At 39.1% G+C, this 24,405-nt stretch overlaps 1 protein-coding gene across 1 annotated transcript in view; it reads left to right on the forward strand.

Moving 5' to 3' along the window:
- LOC127448248 (anosmin-1-like) overlaps nucleotides 1-24,405 on the forward strand; it is a 109,119-nt gene that overhangs the window by 59,677 nt on the left and 25,037 nt on the right. The window contains exons 3-7 of the mRNA XM_051710643.1: nucleotides 867-929; nucleotides 2,974-3,196; nucleotides 15,448-15,632; nucleotides 16,002-16,131; nucleotides 21,742-21,947. Coding sequence (XP_051566603.1) covers nucleotides 867-929; nucleotides 2,974-3,196; nucleotides 15,448-15,632; nucleotides 16,002-16,131; nucleotides 21,742-21,947 — 807 coding nt within the window. The remainder of the gene's footprint in view (nucleotides 1-866; nucleotides 930-2,973; nucleotides 3,197-15,447; nucleotides 15,633-16,001; nucleotides 16,132-21,741; nucleotides 21,948-24,405) is intronic.

Here is a 24,405-nt window from a genome sequence, read left to right on the forward strand (position 1 = left end):
ATGCATTGAAATTATGTAATTTGAGAAGAAATCGCTTCACGTGGAGCAGGATAGACGGCTCGCAGGACCCAGATGAGCGGTCTGATACGTCTTAATCCCCGGATTTGCGGTTGTTACAGAGCAATATCTGACCGCTAGATGGCGCCATTGACCAATCAGAATCGAGTATTCAAGAGAGCCACGTAATAACTGAGTAAATGATGACCGGGAGAACTATTCCTTTAATGTTTGTGTTTCTCAAAAGAGTTGATTGTCTGCAGTTGTTTCGGTGTGAAAGGCTCGTCCTTTTCATTTTGTGCCCAGAAAAGGCCTGAAGTAAATCAGTTGTGTATGTTGTGTAAGAGTGAATCTCTGCCACATTCTCAGTGGTGCATCATTCTTTTACCGCTTACAGCTCTGCTCTGGATTTGGTACAAAGGACAAACGTATATGCCGGTGCCAGAGTCGATCAGGTCCAGACGTTTGAGTAAAGAAAGAGAGTGTCGATGTCCTAATCGCTCTGTGTGGAGTGGATGGAATTCAAACTGTGAAACCAAATGAAGCCTTTCAGAATGTGCTTGTGCTGATCTGCAACATTTAAAAGAGGCTTTATATGCATGTCTCACCGCTCTCTGCGGCTTGATACTTGATTGTGTTCATTTGCGGCATTCTGTGGTACTTGTGTATAATGACTCAAAACTGTATAACTAAAAAAGTTACTGTGTAAGTAAAAGTAGCGATGCTACTAATGTAAGTAAATGTTTCACTAGTGTGTCAGTAGATCAGGAATTTTGAGAACCATTGCTCCAGTTATTCTTATTTATTCATTGGTGTCGACTCTTTCTAAACTGTAATGAGCTGACACTGTCTCTCTGGTCTTCTTTTAGTGTCTGGAACCTTGCAGGGCATCATGGGACCTGAAGGAGAACCAGTGTCAGGACTTGTGTGAGGTACGTCACCAGAGTCTCCCAGCAGCCTGTTGAGAGATGGAAAATTCACTCAGGGAAATTCTGAGTGACTGTTCAGGAAGTAAAGCGCGACTCGGTCTTCTTAATGGCACTTTGCAATGCTCTTTAAGCTGCTGAGTAACCAAGACATTGTCCAACACTAACACTGCAGAATAATCATTTTCTTACTGAATCTGTACTGAATTCTTACTGTTTTCCAGCAAAAGTATCTAAATATTCTTAAAATGAGATGCATTTACTTGAGAAGCAAAATGTCATGAGATACTTTGTCTTGTTTTCAGAGAAATCTAGTACAATGTAAATAAATATTCGCCAATGGGGTAAAAAATAACCTTGATTTAAAGGCAAAACACGTTTATTTTTCTCACCCCATTGGCAAATTGTTTTTTCTTGTTGTAAGCATAAACCCCACCAAATTTGGTTGGATTTCTCTGTAAACAAGACTTAATATCTCATGCCATTCTGCTTCTCAAGTAATTTTGTTTTCTTGTTTAAGGATGATGTTTAAGATATTTTTACCAGAAAATAAGACAGAAATATTCAATAAGATTTTTTTTTTTTTTTTTTTTGCAATGAAAAACTAACCAACCAAAAAATATCTAAACATTTTTAAAACAAGATGAAAAAATACTTGAGGAGAATATATTATTTTATATAATTTTTTTCGGTAGTCAATATATTTTATTTTTTATTTTTGCTTAAAACCAGAAAAAACTAATTGACATTGAATGGGGTATGAAATATAAACTTAATTCTAGACATATTTTCTGAAATAAGTCTTATGTTGCACAAATTTGCTTCTCAAGTAAATGTATCTTGTTTTAAGGATTTTAGGTGTTTTTTACCTGAAAACAAGACATAAATACTGATTAATAAAGTGATTGACAAGCAGTTTTTGTCATTTTAATTATGTTGGCTTGAAAAAGCCCATCCATCCATCGTTCCATCCATCCATCCATCATTCCATCCATCCATCATTCCATCCATCATTCCATCCATCGTTCCATCCATCCATTGTTCCATCCATCCATTGTTCCATCCATTCATCATTCCATCCATCATCCATCGTTCCATCTATCCATCGTTCCATCCATCCATCATTCTATCCATCCATCCATCGTCCATCCATCGTTCCATCCATCATTCCATCCATTGTTCCATCCATCCATCATTCCATCCATCATCCATCGTTCCATCTATCCATTGTTCCATCCATCCATCATTCTATCCATCCATCCATCCATCCATCCATCGTTCCATCCATCATTCCATCCATTGTTCCATCCATCCATCATTCCATCCATTGTTCCATCCATCCATCGTTCCATCCATCTATCATCCATCGTTCCATCCATCCATCCATCGTTCCATCCATCATCCATCGTTCCATCTATCCATCGTTCCATCCATCCATCCATCCATCGTTCCTTCCATCCATCCATCCATCTATTCATCCATCGTTCCATCCATCATCCATCGTTCCATCTATCCATCGTTCCATCCATCCATCCATCCATCCATTCATCGTTCCTTCCATCGTTCCATCCATCCATCCATCCATCGTTCCATCCATCGTTCCTTCCATCCATCCATCCATCTATTCATCCATCGTTCCATCCATCATCCATCGTTCCATCTATCCATCGTTCCATCCATCCATCCATCGTTCCATCCATCCATCTGATGTTTTATCTGTCTCTCTATCATCCATCATTCCATCCATCCATCCGTTGTTCCATCCATCCATCGTTCCATCCATCCATCATTCCATCCATCCATCCATCGTTCCATCCATCTGATGTTTTATCCGTCCGTCCAGCCATCCATCCATCCATCCGATGATTTATCTGTCTTTCTATCTATCTTACATAGTTTTTCTCTGTCTGTTAGACTGTTGTGTCTGTAGAACCTTCAAACGTCAAGCTATTAAAACCATTTTAAACTGTCAGACCAGACCTTTTCAAGTTTACTTAATTTTACACTTTACCCAATTGCTTTTTTTTTTTTTTCTTGTTTCTGATTTCAGAAGCTCTTTCCAAAGAAACACTATGAATGTCTGACGAGCTGCGAGTTTCTTCGTTCCGTCGAGATGGTGAAACAAGGTGACTGTCCACCAGCGGAGCGAGCGAGCGGTTTTGCAGCGGCCTGCGTTGAGAGCTGTGATGCGGATGCAGAATGTTCTGCTCTGAAGAAGTGCTGCTCCAACGGCTGTGGACACACCTGTCAGAACCCAAAGAACCTCTATAAAGGTACAAACTCTTGCTCAGCACTACCGAAGCTGGTAATTATGATCAACAGAATGACCACATCTTCAAAAATAGGTTGTTGAGTTGACTTGGAAATTTGTAACTTTTGTCTGTGTGTCATCTTGGACTTACAGTGACACCTAGTGGCTTGGATGCAGAAGCATTTAAAATCAATAGTTTTAAGTTTCAGAAGCTATTGTAGAAATGTAGTATTCACAGTCAGTCATGATTACTTTAATCAGTGAGTGAAAGTGTCCAATAACAGGACGGTTACTGAGATTAAGTGAGTAGCATTCGGCTGGTGATGTGATTCTAACATGTGCGGAGTGGACCCTCTCCATGTAGAATAAAAGCGCTTTTATAAGGTTACTGATATGATTGGAGTCTTCATTTTAATTTGAGTTCTCATGATTTCCTACATATATTACAAAATTACAATTCATGTCTTTAGAAGTTAAACTTTTTTTAATGAGAAAAAATACTGAGTGCACCTTTAATGCATCGTCCTGCTGACTAGCTTGGGTGAATTTTACAAAACATGTCCGATATGTATGAAATTGTCTGATAAATGAATAAATGTAGATGCTAAATGAAGTTGGTCTAGCAGCATGGTGTTTCTGGTGCAGCTAGTTAAACGGAATTTGAACAGGGAGGTTTCCGAGTAAATGAGTCAAATAAGAAACTCTTTCGTGTTTTTTACTCTATTGTGATTGTTCTTATGTAAATCGGTTTGACTCCAGATGATAAACCTGTTAAACGTGCTATCAGTCTTTTCAAACCCATAAAGTTCTCCATTCTTCTGCAATAAGCCGAAACCTCTCTAAATTTTGCCAGTCAAATGAAGGAAGCTTCACAATTTATCTTTGAGAATTTTGATTGATGTCAGATTTGCTCGTTTTCCCTCATTTGCAGAAAGTCATAAAGCCTTTCATTGAAATCCCAGCCCAATCACAATTGAACATGAAAAAAGTTCTTATTATATGATCAGTGTGTCAAGAGTGTAATTGTTTCTATCTGTGCCATGGCATTGCATTGAGTTGATGATGAGCCACAATGCTGGAAACAATTAACAGGCGAAATTGAGCGTTGACGGTCGCTTGTGGTCTCAATCGCTCTCAGATGTTCATGCAGGTGGGCAGTTGTAACCTCTCATGTATCCCTGACCCTGAGACAAAGCATATCTCCTTTCTCTTCAATATTGCTAAAAGATGCAAAGACAAAGAGAAGACTGCTGGGGGTTTGTCCCCGATACCCTGTGGGGTCTTTCCATTACATCTGAATCTGAGAGAAGCTTTGCAAAATACAGTAACGTCTCTCATTTCCTCACACTTCAAAGACTGCTTCTGGCGATGCATGTTAATCGCCCTATGGAATACAGAGAAATCTTGTTTCATTTCAACAATGTAAGAGAGGTTGCACAAGATCATTTCTGTTCTTTAAAGGAAAATATTATCCCTGTTTAATATAAAGTACTTCATGTTTAGTACATATAGTTAATATTTCTCTTGCCTTGTTCTTGTTTTTCCACTGAACTTCTCGCAGTACATTCTGGGATCATGAAGGCTTCATGCAATACTGCCTTTTAGTTTGCACAAAAGGTGTCTTAAGGGGATCGCACACCTAGACGTGTCTGGCAGACGACACCCAGCATCCCAAAAATCAAAACCATTGTTTTCTATAAATGTACTCTCGCCGCCACCTCCATTCGGCGTCCAGCGACAGCAACTTCAGAATTCTGCCACGCCACTCACATATTTTTCCATTAAATTACATTATTTTTGTCCTGATTTGATTTCAAGGGACATATTGATTTTAGCAAAGACTAGAAGATGCATTGGGGCGAATTCACTAAACAGTTGCGCCACTTTCGCTCGTGGAAATTTAGTGTCTTATTTTCAAACCACCCAAAATGCAGGTTAACCAGGCGCATTCAGCGCTGAAATGTCTTCAGTAATTAAATTGCATCATTCCTTTCTGAAACATTATCTTTTTTGTGGTTTGACAGATTGAATAAAACCTAGGCTACCTTCAGAGAAATGGCATAATATATATGACAAATGGCACCCTTTAATCTTTCAGTTTGCGCAGTTGCACCGTTTTTTTTTTCTTTTTTTTTTTTTTATACACTAACTTGCAAACTCATCGACATCACTCTGATCATTCTTGAAGAAGTGCAGAAATCTTTGTATGTAACTTTGTCTGTGATTTGACCACTCCATGTTTTGTGTGCGATACCTGCGTGTTGTCCTACCAGCAACACGACGCGGCGATGGTGGTGTGCAACTGTGTAACAAGGGTCGATGTCACTCCTCACTGAAACACAAGACAGGTGTTAAGCACAGGTGGAAATCATTCACCACTCATCTCCCCTGCTTCACTCTCCACAGCATGGCGCTCAGCCATGCCTCTGCCCCCACATACCCCCACCGCCTGACTCAGGCCAGGTAACCGTCCGATGAATTGCCCAATGCATCCGTCTATAAGACAAAAGGGAGAGAGTAGTCGGGAATGCAACAGTGGACCACCACAGAGTGCGCTTTTACTTGTAAGAAAGACTGTTGGCATGACACTGTCCACTGGACCGGGTCTGGTGCTCCCTTTTTAATGAGATCAGTCAGCGGGCTGGTGATGTCCGAATAATTGGGCACAAACCTCCGATAATAGCCAGTCTCACCCCCTTTTTGGACTTGGTCCTCAGACAAGCCACAATGGCTGCTGTCTTATCAATTTAGGGACGCACTTGTCCGTGACCCAAGTGGAAGCCCAGATACCGTGCTTCCACCTGCCCTGTTGCACACTTCTTCGGATTTGCTGTGAGTCCCACCCGCCTCAGCGACCTCAGGACAGCCCTCAAATGCTGGATGTGCCACTGCCAATCATTGCTATAGATGATGATATCATCCAGATAGGCAGATGCATACACAGCGTGTGGGTGAAGGACTTTGTTCATATGTCGCTGAAACATCACCGGGGACCTAAACAAAGCGAACGGAAGAGTAACGAATTGGTGTAAGCCGAACGGGGTGGAAAAGGCAGTTTTTTTCTCGGGATATGGGAGTCAAGGGAACCTGCCAATATCCCTTTGTTAAATCTATTGTCAAGTAAAAACAGGCCACACCCAACCGAGTGAGCAGTTCTTAAACGCAGGGCATTGGGTATGTATCAGATTTAGACACCGCGTTAACTTTTCTATAATCCACACAAAACCGGACCAACCCGTCACTCTTAGGGACTAAGACTACCGGACTGGCCCAATCACTGTGGGATTCTTTTGTTACCCCCAAGCATAGCCCTCAATTCCTTCCGCACTACCTTTTTTGTGTTTGGGTAAACGGTAGGGACGACTGCGTACCACTACCCCTGGGGTCATTTCGAGACGGTGCTGCATGAGATTCGTATGCCTGGGAAGAGGCAAGAACACATCAGAGAATTATCCTTGCAACCTGGTAACCTCCGTGATTTGGGATGGTGGGAACCGGGGTGACTCGATCTGTGATTTTTAAATCACCTCAGGACCAAGCTCCTCCCTCTCCAGGACCACTGTCGCCAAAGTCACGGGGACCGCCTCTCTCCATAGTTTTAGGAGGTTGAGGTGATAAATCTGACATGCTCCGCCTCTATTCGTAGGTGTAACCGCATAATCGAGTTCCCTGACTCACCGTGTGACCTCAAAGGGCCCTTGCCACTTTGCGAGTCATTTAGAGCTGGATGTGGGGAGTAATACAAGGACATTATCTCCCTGTGTAAATTCCCGTAGCCGAGCCCCCCTGTTATACAGCCGGAATTGACGTTCTTGAGCCTGTAGCAAATTCTCATGTGAGAATTTCGTTTTTACTGTTTGAAGGTCCCTCCTCCTCCAATGTTCCCTCATGACATCTAAGACACCGCAAGGCTTACGGCCATACAATAATTCAAATGGGGAGAACCCGGTGGAGGCTTGCGGGACCTCTCGCATTGCGAATAACAGGGGTTCAAGCCTCTTATCTCAATATCGAGCATCTTCGTGCACGAACTTAAGAATCAGGTTTTTCAGGGTTTGATTAAACCATTCAACCAAGCCGCCCATTTGCGGGTGGTACACACTTGTCCGAATCTATTTAATACCCAATAATTCGTACAGCTCGCTTGGTGTATGTGACAGTAAAGTAGTACCTTGATCAGTGAGGATATCCTTCGGAATCCCCACTCGGGAGATGATTCACAGGTGGAAATCATTCACTACTCACTCTCCACGGCGCTCGGCCACCTCTCACCCACACTGGAATGGTGTTTTCTTCCATCTAAAACAGACTTTCGGAAACACTTTCTATTACCGTGTACCTTTGAAAACGATGACGTTAGGACATTTTTCAAACTAAAGCAGATTAGTGTGGACGTGCCCTTACAGGGATTCATAACTAGACGTCTGATGCCAAAAAATGCTGTTTAATTTGGTTCACATTGTAACATTTCTTTGGCACAGTATTGTCATCCCACAAATTTTTGTGTAGAGCAAAATTGTCAGCCTTTGATTGCATTATGTGACATTCTTAATGATGGTTTATTTATTATAATTTCCTTCACAATTAATCTAAACCTCCAATGGAGTTCTGACAGTAATTTTAGTGTTCCTTCACCAAAAGTTTTGTTCCTTCGCAACAAGTTTTGTGTTCCTTCGCAATAAGTTCTTCGTTTCTTGGCAATAATTTCTGTGTCCCCTCACAATATTTTTTTGTTCCTTAACAATTCTCTTTTTGTTCCTTTGCAATTAGTTATGTGTCCCCTCACAATATTTTTTGTTCCTTCACAATACTTTTTTGTTCCTTTGCAATTAGTTATGTGTCCCCTCACAATATTTTTTGTTCCTTCACAATAATTTTTTTGTTCCTTCGCAATTAGTTATGTGTCCCCTCACAATATTTTTTGTTCCTTCACAATATTTTTTTTGTTCCTTCACAATAATTTTTTTTGTTCCTTTGCAATTAGTTATGTGTCCTCTCATAGTATTTTTTTGTTCCTTTACAATAATGTTTTTGTTCCTTCACAATAAGTTCTGCGTTCCCTTACAAGAATTTGTGTTCTTCGGAATACATTTTTTTGTTCCCTCACAAGAATTTTTGCGTTCCTTCGCAACAAATTTTTGTTTCCTCGCAATAATTTTTGCGTTCCTTCGCAATAAGTTCTGTGTTCCCTCACAATATTTTTTGTTCCTACACAATAATTTTTTTGTTCCTTCGCAATTAGTTATGTGTCCCCTCACAATATTTTTTGTTCCTTCACAATAATTTTTTTGTTCCTTCGCAATTAGTTATGTGTCCCCTCACAATATTTTTTGTTCCTTCACAATAATTTTTTTGTTCCTTCGCAATTAGTTATGTGTCCCCTCACAATATTTTTTGTTCCATCACAATAATTTTTTTGTTCCTTCGCAATTATTTTTGTGTTCCTTTGCAATAAGTTCTGTCCCCTCACAATATTTTTTTTGTTCCTTCACAATAATTTTTTTTGTTCCTTTGCAATTAGTTATGTGTCCTCTCACAGTATTTTTTTGTTCCTTTACAATAATGTTTTTGTTCCTTCACAATAAGTTCTGCGTTCCCTTACAAGAATTTGTGTTCTTCGGAATACATTTTTTGTTCCCTCACAATAATTTTTGCGTTCCTTCGCAACAAATTTTTGTTTCCTCGCAATAATTTTTGCGTTCCTTCGCAATAAGTTCTGTGTTCCCTCACATTAATGTTTGTTCCTTCACATGGTTTTAAAAACAGTGGTACTTGTGCTACAAATTAACCATGATGTTACTATAGTAAAACTAATATTAATCATTCTTGAAGAAGAGCAGAAAACTTCATTTGTAAATTTTTTCAGTGATTAGATAGATTTGGACAGCCACGCCGACGTGTTTTGTGTACGATACCTGTGAGCGGTGTCCGGTGTGTGACTGGCTTTAGGCGCATTTTAATTTGAAACGTATAAATTTATGCCTGTCATCGACACTGGAATGGCGTTTTCCTCCATCTAAAACAGAGACTTTCGAAAACACTTTCTAGTACTGCGCACCTTGGAAAACGATGACGTTAGGAAACGTTTCAAACTAAAGCAGATTAGTGTGGACGTGGCCTTAGATGGAATCGTAATTAGATCTGAGTCACGTCTGGAGGGCATTTATGATGTCTAAAAATGCTGTTTAATTTGGTGCACATTGTAGGATTTCTTTGTCACAATATTGTCATCCCACACATTTTTGTGTAGAGCAGAATTGTCAGCCTTTGAATGCATTATGTGACATTCTTAACGACTGTCGATTAATTTCCTTCACGATTAATCTTAGCCACCGAGTTCTGACAGTGTAAGAAAGTTTGCGTCACTTTTTTGCAGTGTAAATGCTCTTACAATGGCCGCCAAATAAAAACCAGAAGAACATAGCAATTGGTGGTATTTGTGTGTTGTGTCTGACATTAAAATACAGCAATTTCAGATCTGACAAGCAAAAATCGTGAAGACTGGGCTTAAGTTGGCAACTCACTTTTGTATGTTTTGGATCAGAGCCATTGTGTTGTGTTTTGGAGGAGATAACAAGCACCTGTGGACTTTTGAACATCAAGGGGGCACGTGTGATTGGAGTGAGTTTATGAATTCCAGCAGTGAAGATGCAGCAGAATGCTGTGGTTACTGCAGGAATGCCGTGGGATTGTACGAGTGCTGTGGGTGCTGCTTGGATTGGAACATGCATAACACAAGTTCTGTAGTTGTGAAACCACAACACAATCGAGTACAGCTGTTGTCTGTCGAGCGGAATAACCTTCAATAATTAATACAAATGGGCATACACATACAACAAAGCAACCTGAGGTTAATTGTGTCATCAGTGGTGTGTTTTACTTATATTTCATACTTGTTGAGCTTTGATAATCATGAAATTCAGCCATTCAAAGAGTGTTAATGACTTCTAATTGTCCCATCTGGGTTTAATTTACAAATAAGTCTGCCATCAAATACGTCGTTCTCGCACAAAGTCCCCCCCCCCCAAAAAAAAGAGTATTGAAATTTGTCACCATCATTGGTACCCTCATGAAAGCTTCCCGAAGATTTGAGTGTGCATTCATAAAATGTTACGTTTATATGTGGTCAGTATGTTGATGTGTACACTTAACGTACCAATACCTTCAATTTAGAGCTGTGCAATATTGACAAAAAAAAAATATTGCAATTTTTATTTTATTTGATTTTTTTGTGACAGTTTTTTTCTGCTTATTCACACATTTCAAGAGGGGAAAAAAAAAATTGTCATTGCATAAATGACAGATTTGGTGTTGTCAGAAATTGCACGTTCATTTCATGGTTTTATTGCAATTTAATTGCAAAGCCCTACTTTAAATAGGAATGGGCGATTATAACGGTTAAATTGTTATATCGATAAATCGAAATGTCAATCGTGGTAATGGAAAATTCTGAACGTGTTCGGTCTGAACGGTCCCTAAGTTACTATATTAGACGCTGTCAGACCGGCTGTTCTGCCGCATACTTTGAGAGAAAAGTGATTAAATAGTGAATTATTAAATAACACCTGTCATCTGTGCATTTATATCCAGTATATAGTCAGCAAAAAGGATATCAGTAACAGTGGAAAGCTAAATAAAAAAAGTTATAGCACACTAAAAAAAAAAAAAACACTTTTTGCTTGGATTGAAAAACAATGGCAAGTAGATAAGATAAATATATAAAATATTATTGTAATATTTACTTATTTATTAATAAAGTTGTTCATTGCAATTGAATGACAGATCTACCATTACTAATAAAAATGTGCCGAACAAATCGTTATCAAATCGTTATCAAATCGCCCACCCCGAGATCAGCGTGATTTTTAGTTACACCATGTTCTAATCATGCACAATGTGAAAAAATGTACCAGCCAGTGACAAGCCATGAACAACAGGACATTTAGTCAATCGCTTGGTTTCAGTTTCTGTGGTGTTGCGCTGGATAGCCCTGCACACCTTGAAATCTCATTAATCAAAAATCCTGCTTCGCATAGCTTTATATTGGACACCAAATATTTTCTGACTGGCTGTCATTCTGTCACGTTGCATAGCATTTTCGTGTTCAATTAAGGCCAAAGTATACTTCGGTTCTGTGCACGTGATTCAAATTCCGTCATCAGCACAATACGTGCAAACTGTTTGTGTGCAGCCTTGTTTTTCTAGACACGCGGACAATCCACGTCTTTGCACGTTGGCACTGACTGTGCTAAAAGTGTTTCACCAAACAGTTGCATGAACACGTCCGCATGTGCTCGTGGTCAAAAGAGTACACTTTAAACGGTTGAATGGTCTTGACTGGACGCTGGAAACATATAGCTTCACACCTGTTTGGGGCTCTGTGTTACACTGCAGCGCTCTTCTTATGTTCTCTGATGTAAATTAATGTCTCTAAATGGATCCTCAATGACAGAGGCACTTTACTGCAAAGTGCAGCCACTCTGCAAGTTCATCAAAGCTCAGCTGTGTTATATGGAAGACATTTACAGTCCTTTGAGCTTCATGAAGGTCTTCATTCCTGCTATTCAATCAACAGCGCTCCATTACAGCTGTAACGAATCGAGGAAAGACACCAAGCAGAACATTTTCCCAAAGTTTTGTACTTTATAAATCTTTAATTTATTACATATGGACAAATTTATTACGGCTTTGAAGGTTAAATGGAAGTCTTCCACCACATGGAACCAGAGCGGTTTTATGCAGTTGTGCAGAGCTATACATTTACTGTTGGGTCAGGCAGTATGTCAAACAAATCACGTTATGAGGAGTTTCATATCACGTTAAAAGTAAACATCACTATACAGTTGTTTTTACTGCTAATTCATAGAAAAAATTGTTCACATATTATATAATCATGTGGTCATGCCTGTTTTTACAAGCCCCTTAGAGGACACGGAGGGTATTAATTTTCTGAAATAGTTTTGTGTTCCCTCGCAATAAGTTTTGCATTCCTTTGCAATACATTTTATGTTCCTTCACAATATATTTTTCGTTCCTTCGCAATAAGTTCTGTTTTCCTTCATAATAAATTTGTGTTCTATTGCAATAAGTTTTGCGTTCCTTTGCAACAAGTTGTTCCTTTGCAATAAATGTTTAGTTTATTCGCATTAAGTTTTGCGTTCCTTCGCATTAAGTTTTGCGTTCCTTCGCAATAAGTTTTCCGTTCCTTCGCAATAAGTTTTCCGTTCCTTCGCAATAAGTTTTCCGTTCCTTCGCATTAAGTTTTGCGTTCCTTCACAATAAGTTTTCCGTTCCTTCGCAATACGTTTTGCGTTCCTTCGCAATAAGTTCTGTATTCCCTCGCAATAATTTATGCCTTCTTTTGCAATAAGTTCTGTGTTCCTTCATAATAAAATTTGTTCTTTCGTAAAAAGCAATGTGTTCCCTTGTAATAAGTTTTGCGTTCGTTTGCAATACATTTTGCATTTCTTCACAATAAGATCTGTTTCTTCGTGATAATTTCTATGTTCCCTCGCAATAATTTTTATGTTTCTTTGCAATAAGATTTCTGTTCCCTCACAATACATTTTACATTCCTTTGTAATAAGTTCTGTGTTCCCTCACAATAATTTGAGTTTATTCGCAATAAGTTTTCCGTTCCTTCACAATAAGTTTTGTTCCTTCGCATTAAGTTTTGCGTCCCTTCGCAAAAAGTTCTGTTCCCTCGCAATAATTTATGCCTTCTTTTGCAATAAATTCTGTTCCTTCATAATAAAATTTGTTCCTTCATAATAAAATTTGTTCCTTCGTAATAAGCAATGTGTTCCCTTGTAATAAGTTTTGCGTTCCTTTGCAATAAATTTTGCGTTTCTTCACAATAAGTTCTGTTTCTTCGTGATAAGTTCTGTGTTCCCTCTCAATAATTTTTACATTTCTTCGCAATAAGTTTTCCGTTCCTTCGCAATAATTTGCATGTTCCTTCGCATTAAGTTTTGCGGTCCTTCGCAATAAGTTCTGTGTTCCCTCGCAATAATATATGCCTTCTTTTGCAATAAGTTCTGTGTTCCTTCATAATAAGCAATGTGTTCCCTTGTAATAAGTTTTGCGTTCCTTTGCAATAAATTTTGCGTTTCTTCACAATAAGATCTGTTTCTTCGTGATAATTTCTGTTCCCTCGCAATCATTTTTAAGTTTCTTTGCAATAAGTTTTCCGTTCCTTCACAATACATTTTGCGTTCCTTCGTAATAAGTTCTGTGTTCCCTCACAATAATTTGAGTTTATTCGCAATAAGTTTTGCATTCCCTCGCAATAATTTATGACTTCTTTTGCAATAAGTTCTGTGTTCCTTCATAATAAAATTTGTGCTTTATTACAATAAGTTTTGTGTTCCTTTGCAACAAGTTATGTTCCTTCGCAATACATTTTGCGTTTCTTCACAATAAGTTCTGTTTCTTCGTAATAAGTTCTGTGTACCCTCTCAATAATTAAGTTTCTTCGCAATAAGTTTTCCGTTCCTTCGCAATAAATTTTGTATTCCTTCGTAATAAGTTCTGTGTTCCCTCACAATAATTTGAGTTTATTCGCAATAGGTTTTGCATTCCTTCACAATGGGTTCTGTTCCCTCGCAATAATTTATGCCTTCTTTTGCAATAAGTTCTGTGTTCCTTCATAATAAAATTTGTTCCTTCATAATAAGCAATGTGTTCCCTTGTAATAGGTTTCGCGTTCCTTTGCAATAAATTTTGCGTTTCTTCACAATAAGTTCTGTTTCTTCGTGATAAGTTCTGTGTTCCCTCTCAATAATTTGTAAGTTTCTTCGCAGTAAGTTTTCTGTTCCTTCACAATACATTTTGTGTTCCTTCGTAATAAAGTTCTGTGTTCCCTCACAATAATTTGTGTTTATTCGCAATAAGTTTTCCGTTCCTTCACAATAAGTTTTGTTCCTTCGCAATAAGTTTTGCGGTCCTTCGCAATAAGTTCTGTGTTCCCTTGCAATAATAAATGCCTTCTTTTGCAATAAGTTCTGTGTTCCTTCATAATAAAATTTGTTCTTTCGTAATAAGCAATGTTTTGCGTTCCTTTGCAATACATTTTGCATTTCTTAACAATAAGATCTGTTCCCTCACAATAAGTTTTCTGTTCCTTTACAATAAATTTTATGTTCCTTCACAATAAATTTTGTGTTCCTTCACAATAAGTTCTGTGTTCCTTCATAATAAAATTTGTGTTCTATTGCAATAAGTTTTGCGTTCCTTTGCAATAAGTTTTGCGGTCCCTCACAATAAGTTCTGTGTTCCCTCACAATAATTTGAGTTTATTCGCAATAAGTTTTCCATTCCTACGCAATAAGTTTTGCGGTCCTTCGCAATAAGTTCTGTGTTCCCTCGCAATAATAAATGCCTTCTTTTGCAATAAGTTCTGTGTTCCTTCATAATAAAATTTGTTCTTTCGTAATAATCAATGTGTTCCCTTGTAATATGTTTTGCGTTCCTTTGCAATAAATTTTGCGTTTCTTCACAATAAGATCTGTTTCTTCGTGATAATTTGTGTTTATTCGGAATAAGTTTTCCGTTCCTTTGCAATAAGTTTTGCATTTCTTCACAATAAGATCTGTTCCCTCACAATAATTTTTAAGTTTCTTCGCAATAAGTTTTCTGTTCCTTTACAATAAGTTCTGTGTTCCTTCATAATAAAATTTGTGTTCTATTGCAATAAGTTTTGCCTTCCTTCGCCATAAGTTCTGTGTCCATCACAAAAACAAAAAAATTACGTTCCTTTTCATGGTATTAAAAACCATGGTACTTGTACTACAAATTAACCATGGTGTTTCTATTGTAAAGCTCTATTGTAAATTGTTTTTTTAGCAGAATGATTATGATTTTATTTACCTTAGTTTTGGTTAGCCATGTAACCATCTCTTTTTAACAAAGTGATTGTGGTTGTCCTGTGTTATTACTGTGGTTTAACTACAAATATCATGATTAAAATATGGTTACTGTAGTAGAACCTTGGTAAATTTTATGGTTACTGTCATTTTACTACTAATACCATAGTTGAACTGTTGTTACTGCAGTAAAACAGTGTTTAAGTTTTGTAAGACGTGGATAAATCTATTGCAAGGGAACCCAAACTTATTGCAAAAGAAAGCAAAACTTATGAGGGAATGCAAAATGTTTTCAGAGGGAACACAGAAAGTAAATTCCCTACCTGTCTTCAATGAGGCTCTGGATATATTTTATTAATTAAATATTTAAAAAAAATTAAGTACTTATGTGTCGGTTGTTCTTTCACAGGAGCTCCATTGAAACCGAGGAAGGAGTTGTTGTTTTTGGAGCAGGCTTCCGGACAGCTGGAGATCCGCTGGTCTTCTAGATTCAACATCTCAGTAGAGCCCGTGCTGTATGTGCTCCAGCGGCGATGGAACTTCGGCATCCACCCCAGTGAAGATGACGCCACCCAGTGGCAGGACGTCGCACAGGTCAGTCGTGCAAATGCCAAAGATGGGGGCATTTTCAGGACTTGTTAAAAGAATCTTGATTGAGCAAAACGGAATGGAACAGAACACAGCGGTCTTGAGACTGTTTTTAAATAATTTAATAATAAATTAAACATTCCAAATTTTTGCTGATCGATCCAGATTCATTGAAAGAAACGTGATACATCAATCACTCTAATTTGCTGTGCAGTAAGCTGCTTTACTCCATCAAAGTAGGTCAAAAAAATAGATGTACAACTCTACTTCAGCTGTCTTTTTAGCTCTTAAGTTTTAAAAAGGTTAAAATTCCAAGCTTGTATTTAGCGCCAAATGTACCACTGGCCATGACCTTTTAACCATTGTGACCCTCAGATCACTGAAGAGCGCATCCTGTTGACCGACATCAGGCCCAGCAGGTGGTACCAGTTCCGTGTGGCAGCGGTCAATGTTCACGGCACACGTGGATTCACGCCCCCTAGCAAACACTTCCGCTCTTCCAGAGGTGGGTCTTCATTGGTGGGCTGCTTCTCTCCTGACACCTCAAATCCCTCCACGATTTACTGTTACAACAGGTGGAGCCCCTGACCAAAGACATCTTTTTATGGTTTCAGCTCTAATGGCCCATTTTAGCAAAGACTTTTATGACAGAAGTGCTTGCTGTTCACTCACGCCTGCTCATTTGCTTCCTCTGTCAGTTGAAGGACATTTATCCCTGATTTACTGTCTTTATCACACTAACATTTCTTTCTAAAAGCTTATAAAAGGGACAAAAAAATGTGTTACAGTAAATGAGGATTCTGCATAATTTCCTTCGTATTCCATGGAGCAAATAACAGCATTCAGGTTTTGAGTCAATAATGGCAGGATGTTGAATTATCCCTTTAATAACGTTAAACCTGAGTCTTGTTGCTCTGTGATTTCTTCATAACTCCCCTGAAAGATTTACTCTTGGTTTCGAGGAGAGAGTAATTGTTGTGGGAATATGAGCATGAGTCCTCAGACGTTATAATAACCTTGACTCGTGTAAGGCAGTAAAACAGCATGTAAACTTGTTTGATTGCCAAGAGGAGTGAGGTAAGAAGTAAAGAAGACTGCAGCAGATCTCTGACACCAGTTGTTCCGGATGGACGGACAGACAGACAGACAGACAGAAAAATATACAGGAGATAGACAGACAGACAAACAATTAGGCAGATAGACAGATAGACAGACTGACAGATAGACAGACAGATAGACCGTTAGAGATACAAACAGTTAGACAGACAGTTCAACAAACGGGCAGATTGACAGTTAGAGGGACAGACAGTTAGACACACATTTAGATAGATAGATATTTTGTCATTTTGAGTTATTTCTGGTCATATTGTTGATTTAGACAGTTAGACAAATAGTTAGACAGACAGACAGTTGAACAGACAGACAGATAGACAGTTAAAGGGGCAAACAGTTAGACAGGCAGACAGTTGAACAGACAGACAGACAGTTAAAGGGGCAAACAGTTAGACAGGCAGACAGTTGAACAGACAGACAGATAGACAGTTAAAGGGGCAAACAGTTAGACAGGCAGACAGTTGAACAGACAGACAGATAGACAGTTAAAGGGGCAAACAGTTAGACAGGCAGACAGTTGAACAGACAGACGGATAGACAGTTAAAGGGGCAAACAGTTAGACAGGCAGACAGTTGAACAGACAGACAGACAGTTAAAGGGGCAAACAGTTAGACAGGCAGACAGTTGAACAGACAGACAGATAGACAGTTAAAGGGGCAAACAGTTAGACAGGCAGACAGTTGAACAGACAGACGGATAGACAGTTAAAGGGGCAAACAGTTAGACAGGCAGACAGTTGAACAGACAGACAGATAGACAGTTAAAGGGGCAAACAGTTAGACAGGCAGACAGTTGAACAGACAGACAGATAGACAGTTAAAGGGGCAAACAGTTAGACAGGCAGACAGTTGAACAGACAGACAGATAGACAGTTAAAGGGGCAAACAGTTAGACAGGCAGACAGTTGAACAGACAGACAGATAGACAGTTAAAGGGGCAAACAGTTAGACAGGCAGACAGTTGAACAGACAGACAGATAGACAGTTAAAGGGGCAAACAGTTAGACAGGCAGACAGTTGAACAGACAGACAGATAGACAGTTAAAGGGGCAAACAGTTAGGCAGGCAGACAGTTGAACAGACAGACAGATAGACAGTTAAAGGGGCAAACAGTTAGACAGGCAGACAGTTGAACAGACAGACAGATAGACAGTTAAAGGGGCAAACAGTTAGACAGGCAGACAGTTGAACAGACAGACAGATAGACAGTTAAAGGGGCAAACAGTTAGACAGGCAGACAGTTGAACAGACAGACAGATAGACAGTTAAAGGGGCAAACAGTTAGACAGGCAGACAGTTGAACAGATAGACAGTTAAAAGGGCAAACAGTTAGACAGGCAGACAGTTGAACAGATAGACAGTTAAAAGGGCAAACAGTTAGACAGACAGTCTGATATCTGTCAGACAGATAGACAGTTAAAGGGGCAAACAGTTAGACAGGCAGACAGTTGAACATAGAGATGGATAGACAGTTAAAGGGGCAAACAGTTAGACAGATAGTCAGTTGAACAGATAGACAGTTAAAGGGGCAAACAGTTAGACAGACAGACAGTTGAACAGATAGACAGTTAAAGGGGCAAACAGTTAGACAGGCAGACAGTTGAACATAGAGATGGATAGACAGTTAAAGGGGCAAACAGTTAGACAGACAGTCTAATATCTTTCAGACAGATAGACAGTTAAAGGGGCAAACAGTTAGACAGACAGTCAGTTGAACAGATAGACAGTTAAAGGGGCAAACAGTTAGACAGACAGTCAGTTGAACAGATAGACAGTTAAAGGGGCAAACAGTTAGACAGACAACAGATAGACAAAGGAGCAAACAGACAGACAGAGAGTTGAACAGACAGACAGATAGACAGTTAAAGGGGCAAACAGTTAGACAGTCAGTTGAACAGATAGACAGTTAAAGGGTTAGATATTAAGACAGACAGACAAATATACAGTAGATAGGTAGACAGATAGTCAGACATAAAGATGGATAGAAAGTTAGAAAGACAGATGGTTAGACAGACAGACAGATATTCTGTAGATAGACAGTTTGAAAGACAGACAGTTTAACAGACAGACAGAGGAACAGACAGTTAGACAGACAGGCAAACAGAAACATATACAGTAGATAGATAGACAGACAGACAATTAGGCAGACAGACAGACAGACAGATGGATAGACAGTTAAAGAGGGACAGTTAGACACACAGACAGAAAAATGGAGACAGACAGTTAGACTGACAGACAGATATACTGTAGATCTACAGACAGACAGTTACACAGACAGACAGGCAAACAGAAAAATATACAGTAGATAGATAGGCAGGCAGACAGACAGATGGATTGACAGTTAAAGAGGGACAGTTAGACACACAGACAGAAAAATAGAGACAGACAGACAGACAAATATACAGTAGATAGATATACAGATAGTCAGACATAAAGATGGATAGAAAGTTAGAAGGACAGATGGTTAGACAGACAGACAAACAGAAAAATATACAGTAGATAGATTGACAGACAATTAGGCAGACAGACGGACAGACAGATGGATAGACAGTTAGAGGGACAGACAGTTAGACAGACAGATAGAACAATAGAGACAGACAGACAAATGTACAGTAGATAGATAGACAGATAGTCAGACAGAAAGTTAGAAGGACAGATGGTTAGACAGACAGACAGGCAAACAGAAAAATATACAGTAGACAGACAGATAGACAGTTAGAGGAACAAACAGTTAGACAGACAGACAGACAAATCTACAGTAGATAGATGGACAGACAGACAGACAGACAGATATACTGTAGATAGACAGTTAGAGGGACAGACAGACAAACAGAAAAATATAGTAGATAGACAGACAGACAGACAGATGGATAGACAGTTAGAGGAACAAACAGTTAGACACAGACAAATCTACAGTAGATAGATGGACAGACAGACAGACAGTTAGACACAAAGACGGATAGACAGTTAGAGGGACAGCCAGTTAGATGGACAGTTTGACAGACAGACATATAGATGGATAGACAGTTAGAGGGACAGACAGATACACAGACAGACAAATATAGACATATAGATTGACAGACAAACAGTTAGAGGGACAAACTGTTAGACAGCCAGACAGTCAGACAAATCTACAGAAGATAGACAGACAGAAAGATAGACAGACAGATGGATAGACAGTTAGAGGAACAGACAGTTAGACAGACAGACAAATCTACAGTAGATAGAAGGACAGACAGACAGACAGATATACTGTAGATAGACAGTTAGAGGGAGAGACAGGCAAACAGAAAAATATACAGTAGATAGATAGATAGACAGTTAGACAGACAGACAAATCTACAGAAGATAGACAGACAGAAAGTGAGACAGACAGATGGATAGACAGTTAGAGGAACAAACAGTTAGACAGACAGACAAATCTACAGTAGATAGATGGACAGACAGACAGACAGACAGATATACTGTAGATAGACAGTTAGAGGGACAGACAGACAAACAGAAAAATATAGTAGATAGACAGACAGACAGACAGATGGATAGACAGTTAGAGGAACAAACAGTTAGACACAGACAAATCTACAGTAGATAGATGGACAGACAGACAGACAGACAGACAGTTAGACACAAAGACGGATAGACAGTCAGAGGGACAGCCAGTAAGTTGGACAGTTTGACAGACAGACATATAGATGGATAGACAGTTAGAGGGACAGACAGATACACAGACAGACAAATATAGACATATAGATTGACAGACAAACAGTTAGAGGGACAAACTGTTAGACAGCCAGACAGTCAGACAAATCTACAGAAGATAGACAGACAGAAAGATAGACAGACAGATGGATAGACAGTTAGAGGAACAAACAGTTAGACAGACAGACAAATCTACAGTAGACAGAAGGACAGACAGACAGACAGATATACTGTAGATAGACAGTTAGAGGGACAGACAGGCAAACAGAAAAATATACAGTAGATAGATAGACAGACAGATGGATAGACAGTTAGACAGACAGACAAATCTACAGAAGATAGACAGACAGAAAGTTAGACAGACAGATGGATAGACAGTTAGAGGAACAAACAGTTAGACAGACAGACAAATCTACAGTAGATAGAAGGACAGACAGACAGACAGATATACTGTAGATAGACAGTTAGAGGGACAGACAGGCAAACAGAAAAATATACAGTAGATAGATAGACAGACAGATGGATAGACAGTTAGACAGACAGACAAATCTACAGAAGATAGACAGACAGAAAGTTAGACAGACAGATGGATAGACAGTTAGAGGAACAAACAGTTAGACAGACAGACAAATCTACAGTAGATAGAAGGACAGACAGACAGACAGACAGACAGATATACTGTAGATAGACAGTTAGAGGGACAGACAGGCAAACAGAAAAATATACAGTAGATAGATAGACAGACAGATGGATAGACAGTTAGACAGACAGACAAATCTACAGTAGATAGATGGACAGACAGACAGATATACCGTAGATAGACAGTTAGAGGGACAGACAGTTAGACAGACAGACAGGTAAACAGACAAATCTACAGTAGATAGATGGACAGACAGACAGACAGACAGGTAGACATTTAGACACAAAGACGGATAGACAGTTAGATGGACAGTTTGACAGACAGACATATAGATGGATAGACAGTTAGAGGGACAAACTGTTAGGTAGACAGACAGACAGACAGACAGAAAGACAGACATATATACTGTAGATTTCAATCATGTGATTTTGTGCAAACTTTGCAGGTTTATTTATCTTGCACAATCTAAGCGTAGCATGTTCACTTCGTATGAGCATCTGGTGTTCAGGTGTAAGCAGGACTCAATAACAGGAAGTGACTGGCCTCTAGATTGGACTGTTTTCCCATTAAAATCTCATTCACTGAGTTCTGATTCCTCTGCACTGAATGACATCATCACTGTTGCATGTCTGCTGATGTTCTGCTTGCTTCGGTTGTGTTCAGATCCATCTCCACCTCCCGCCCCATCTAGACTGAGAGTGACTAACATCACTGTAGGTCCAGACGGTCTGCTGACGGCCCGACTCAACTGGACTCTTCCTGTGGAGCCAGACATCCCCGTCCACCACTACAAAGTGTTCTGGAGCTGGACCGTCCCGGGAAGCTCTCCCGTGCCTGCCAAGAGAAAGAGGAGAAAGACCACCAGCGGGGTAATTGTGTGCTTTTATACCCTGATGTTTGTCTGATCCACCTGATCCACATTAAAACTGTCAAATAAAACAAACACAAGGCAACAGCAATATGATTAAAAATATGATGTTCGATGTTTGGAATCTGCAGACTTTCTTTGGCATTTTCGGCTCTGATGCTGTAAAGTCTGTGGAATGGATTTACACATGATAAAATATGTTATCTTCATTGATAATACAGCAGCCTTAAGGGCTGAACATTACTCAGGGGGTGGAGTAATAACTTCTGCGGATATCAAATTATAATAGCTCATTTTCTGGTACACCAGAAAGCCGTTTATTTGCGCAAAAGCTGCTAAAGAAGCAAAAGTGGCGTGCACTATGTAATGCAACTATGCATTGCGTTGCAGTAGTGGGGTTTTCCTCTACGTCAGATTTGCGATTTCCCTGGCGCGCTTGAGCACAATATGCTTTCTTCAAAATCTGATAAACAACACTTGTGCATCTACATAAACACAAAAAAGCCGACAGAAACTGCGTGTGATAAAGCGCTTTCTCTTAACAGCCTTTAATTCCTTAAACAACTGTGGACGTGTTTACATGATGTTTCAGAACGCTGCTTTCTGCAAAACCCAGGAGTAAGTCGTTTTCTTAAATGCATGCAAACATGGTCAAAGTCTTGACAGAATTAAAGATATACTGTATACAATGTGTTTTTACCCTTTTCTTGAGCATGGTAACCAGTCACAGAAATATAAATGCGTAAATGAAATTGCAAAGGTATATGTTTGTTTGTTTGTTTGTTTGTTTGCTTTTTGCATGCATGCACAAAGTTTGTTTTGTGAAATGGTATAAAATCCACCCCTCTCGCGCTTGCAAAACTCTTTTGTGTGAGAAATTCGTGCTAAACGTGTGAGCACTGCAAATGGGAAGACAGAATGTTGTATATCTGATTATACAGAAGTCATTTATACTTTTGCGATTATTTTTACACACACAGACTTATTTTGCTGTTCATGACGCCCTTTCTTTGCTTGCATATTCTGTTTGCAGGTTTGCAATGTTTTTAGCCATATTTGCATGAAAAAAAAAAAGCATTTTGATGAATACAGATTCACAACACATGATTTACACTTATGCCGAGCATTAAAACACAGCAGATCTTTTTTTTTCTTCTTCTAATGCTTGCAAAACATTGTATGCATTTTTTTTATTTTTAATTTATCGGCTGACACAAATAATCTCAGAATGACCAAATATTGGCCATTTTATGTGCCTTTCACTAGTTTAGTGTATTAATTCATTTCACAGTGGTACACAGAAATTAGTGTTGAAGAAACATCACCTGACACTCAATTAATTTGTATTCATTTCGATAAACAGAATTTATAACTGCGCAACATGTAGCAAATTCAAAACCATTCCAAATTGCCAGCGGTGCTTTTCGCTGTGATTCTAAAGATCTTTTTGAGGCCACATCCACACGAATACATTTTCAGTTGAAAATTAATGCCACATTATCTTTTTCCAAGTATGTGGCACTAGAGCACGCTTTCGAAAGTTTCTGTTTTCAGTGGAGGAAGAGCAAAAATCAATGCATTTTCAATCAAAAACCTATTCGTCTGGACATGGCTATACATCTCATTTTAAAAATATGTCCGAGTTTTATTTAGGTTTTACTCAAAAAAACAAAGAACACAAAGCAAACAAGGCACACTAGTATTGTTGTGATTAAATGTGTTATAATTCATGTACTTTAAAATGTTGACTATAAACACTTGCTGCTGAAGCAGCCATAGTTTAAATCCAAACCATACAGCGAATGTGCGACACACGATCGGTCTGTTGACGCGTCTACCGCTGGTATCTACTTCACCACCACGGGGTTCGGTTAGCAACCTGCTGATACTGGAATGCCAAAACTAGAATGGTTAATAACTGAATCCAGTGAAACGCATGCTGCTGCAGGAATGCAGTCTAATAGAAGGAAGCTGGAAACAGGAGTTGTGCGGCTGAAAACATGAGTTCAGGCGATATGTTGGAGCAGTTCACATGTGTTTCCAATGGCGTTCCCTGATGAAAGGGCTTCTAGAGTTTATTTTAGAGTTTCATTTATTTTAGACTCACTTTCATAATAAAGTCTTTGAAAAAACACTACATTCACTTAACCCCTTGTGAACTCACACTTGTGTTTGCGGTCAAATTTCACCGAAAATAATAAATGTATGTTTTTTTTATATTTACGTAAAAGAAATGGAATAGCACTATGTAAGGGAGTTTAGTGGAAAGGAGGAGGCGAGAACCGGCTTAATAATATAAATAATAATTTAATAAACAACTTAAACAAAACACACAACTATACACACACAGTATAGCTGTCTGTCATTCTCTCTCTCTCGAACTGTCGTCCCCGGCCACCTTTATCCCTCGCGCGCCCCATCAGGCTGATTGGGGACCGGGTGTGTCTCATTCCAGCCCG

The sequence above is a fragment of the Myxocyprinus asiaticus genome, chromosome 11 (assembly GCF_019703515.2).
Source record: "Myxocyprinus asiaticus isolate MX2 ecotype Aquarium Trade chromosome 11, UBuf_Myxa_2, whole genome shotgun sequence".
NCBI classification, from domain to species: Eukaryota; Metazoa; Chordata; class Actinopteri; order Cypriniformes; family Catostomidae; genus Myxocyprinus; species Myxocyprinus asiaticus.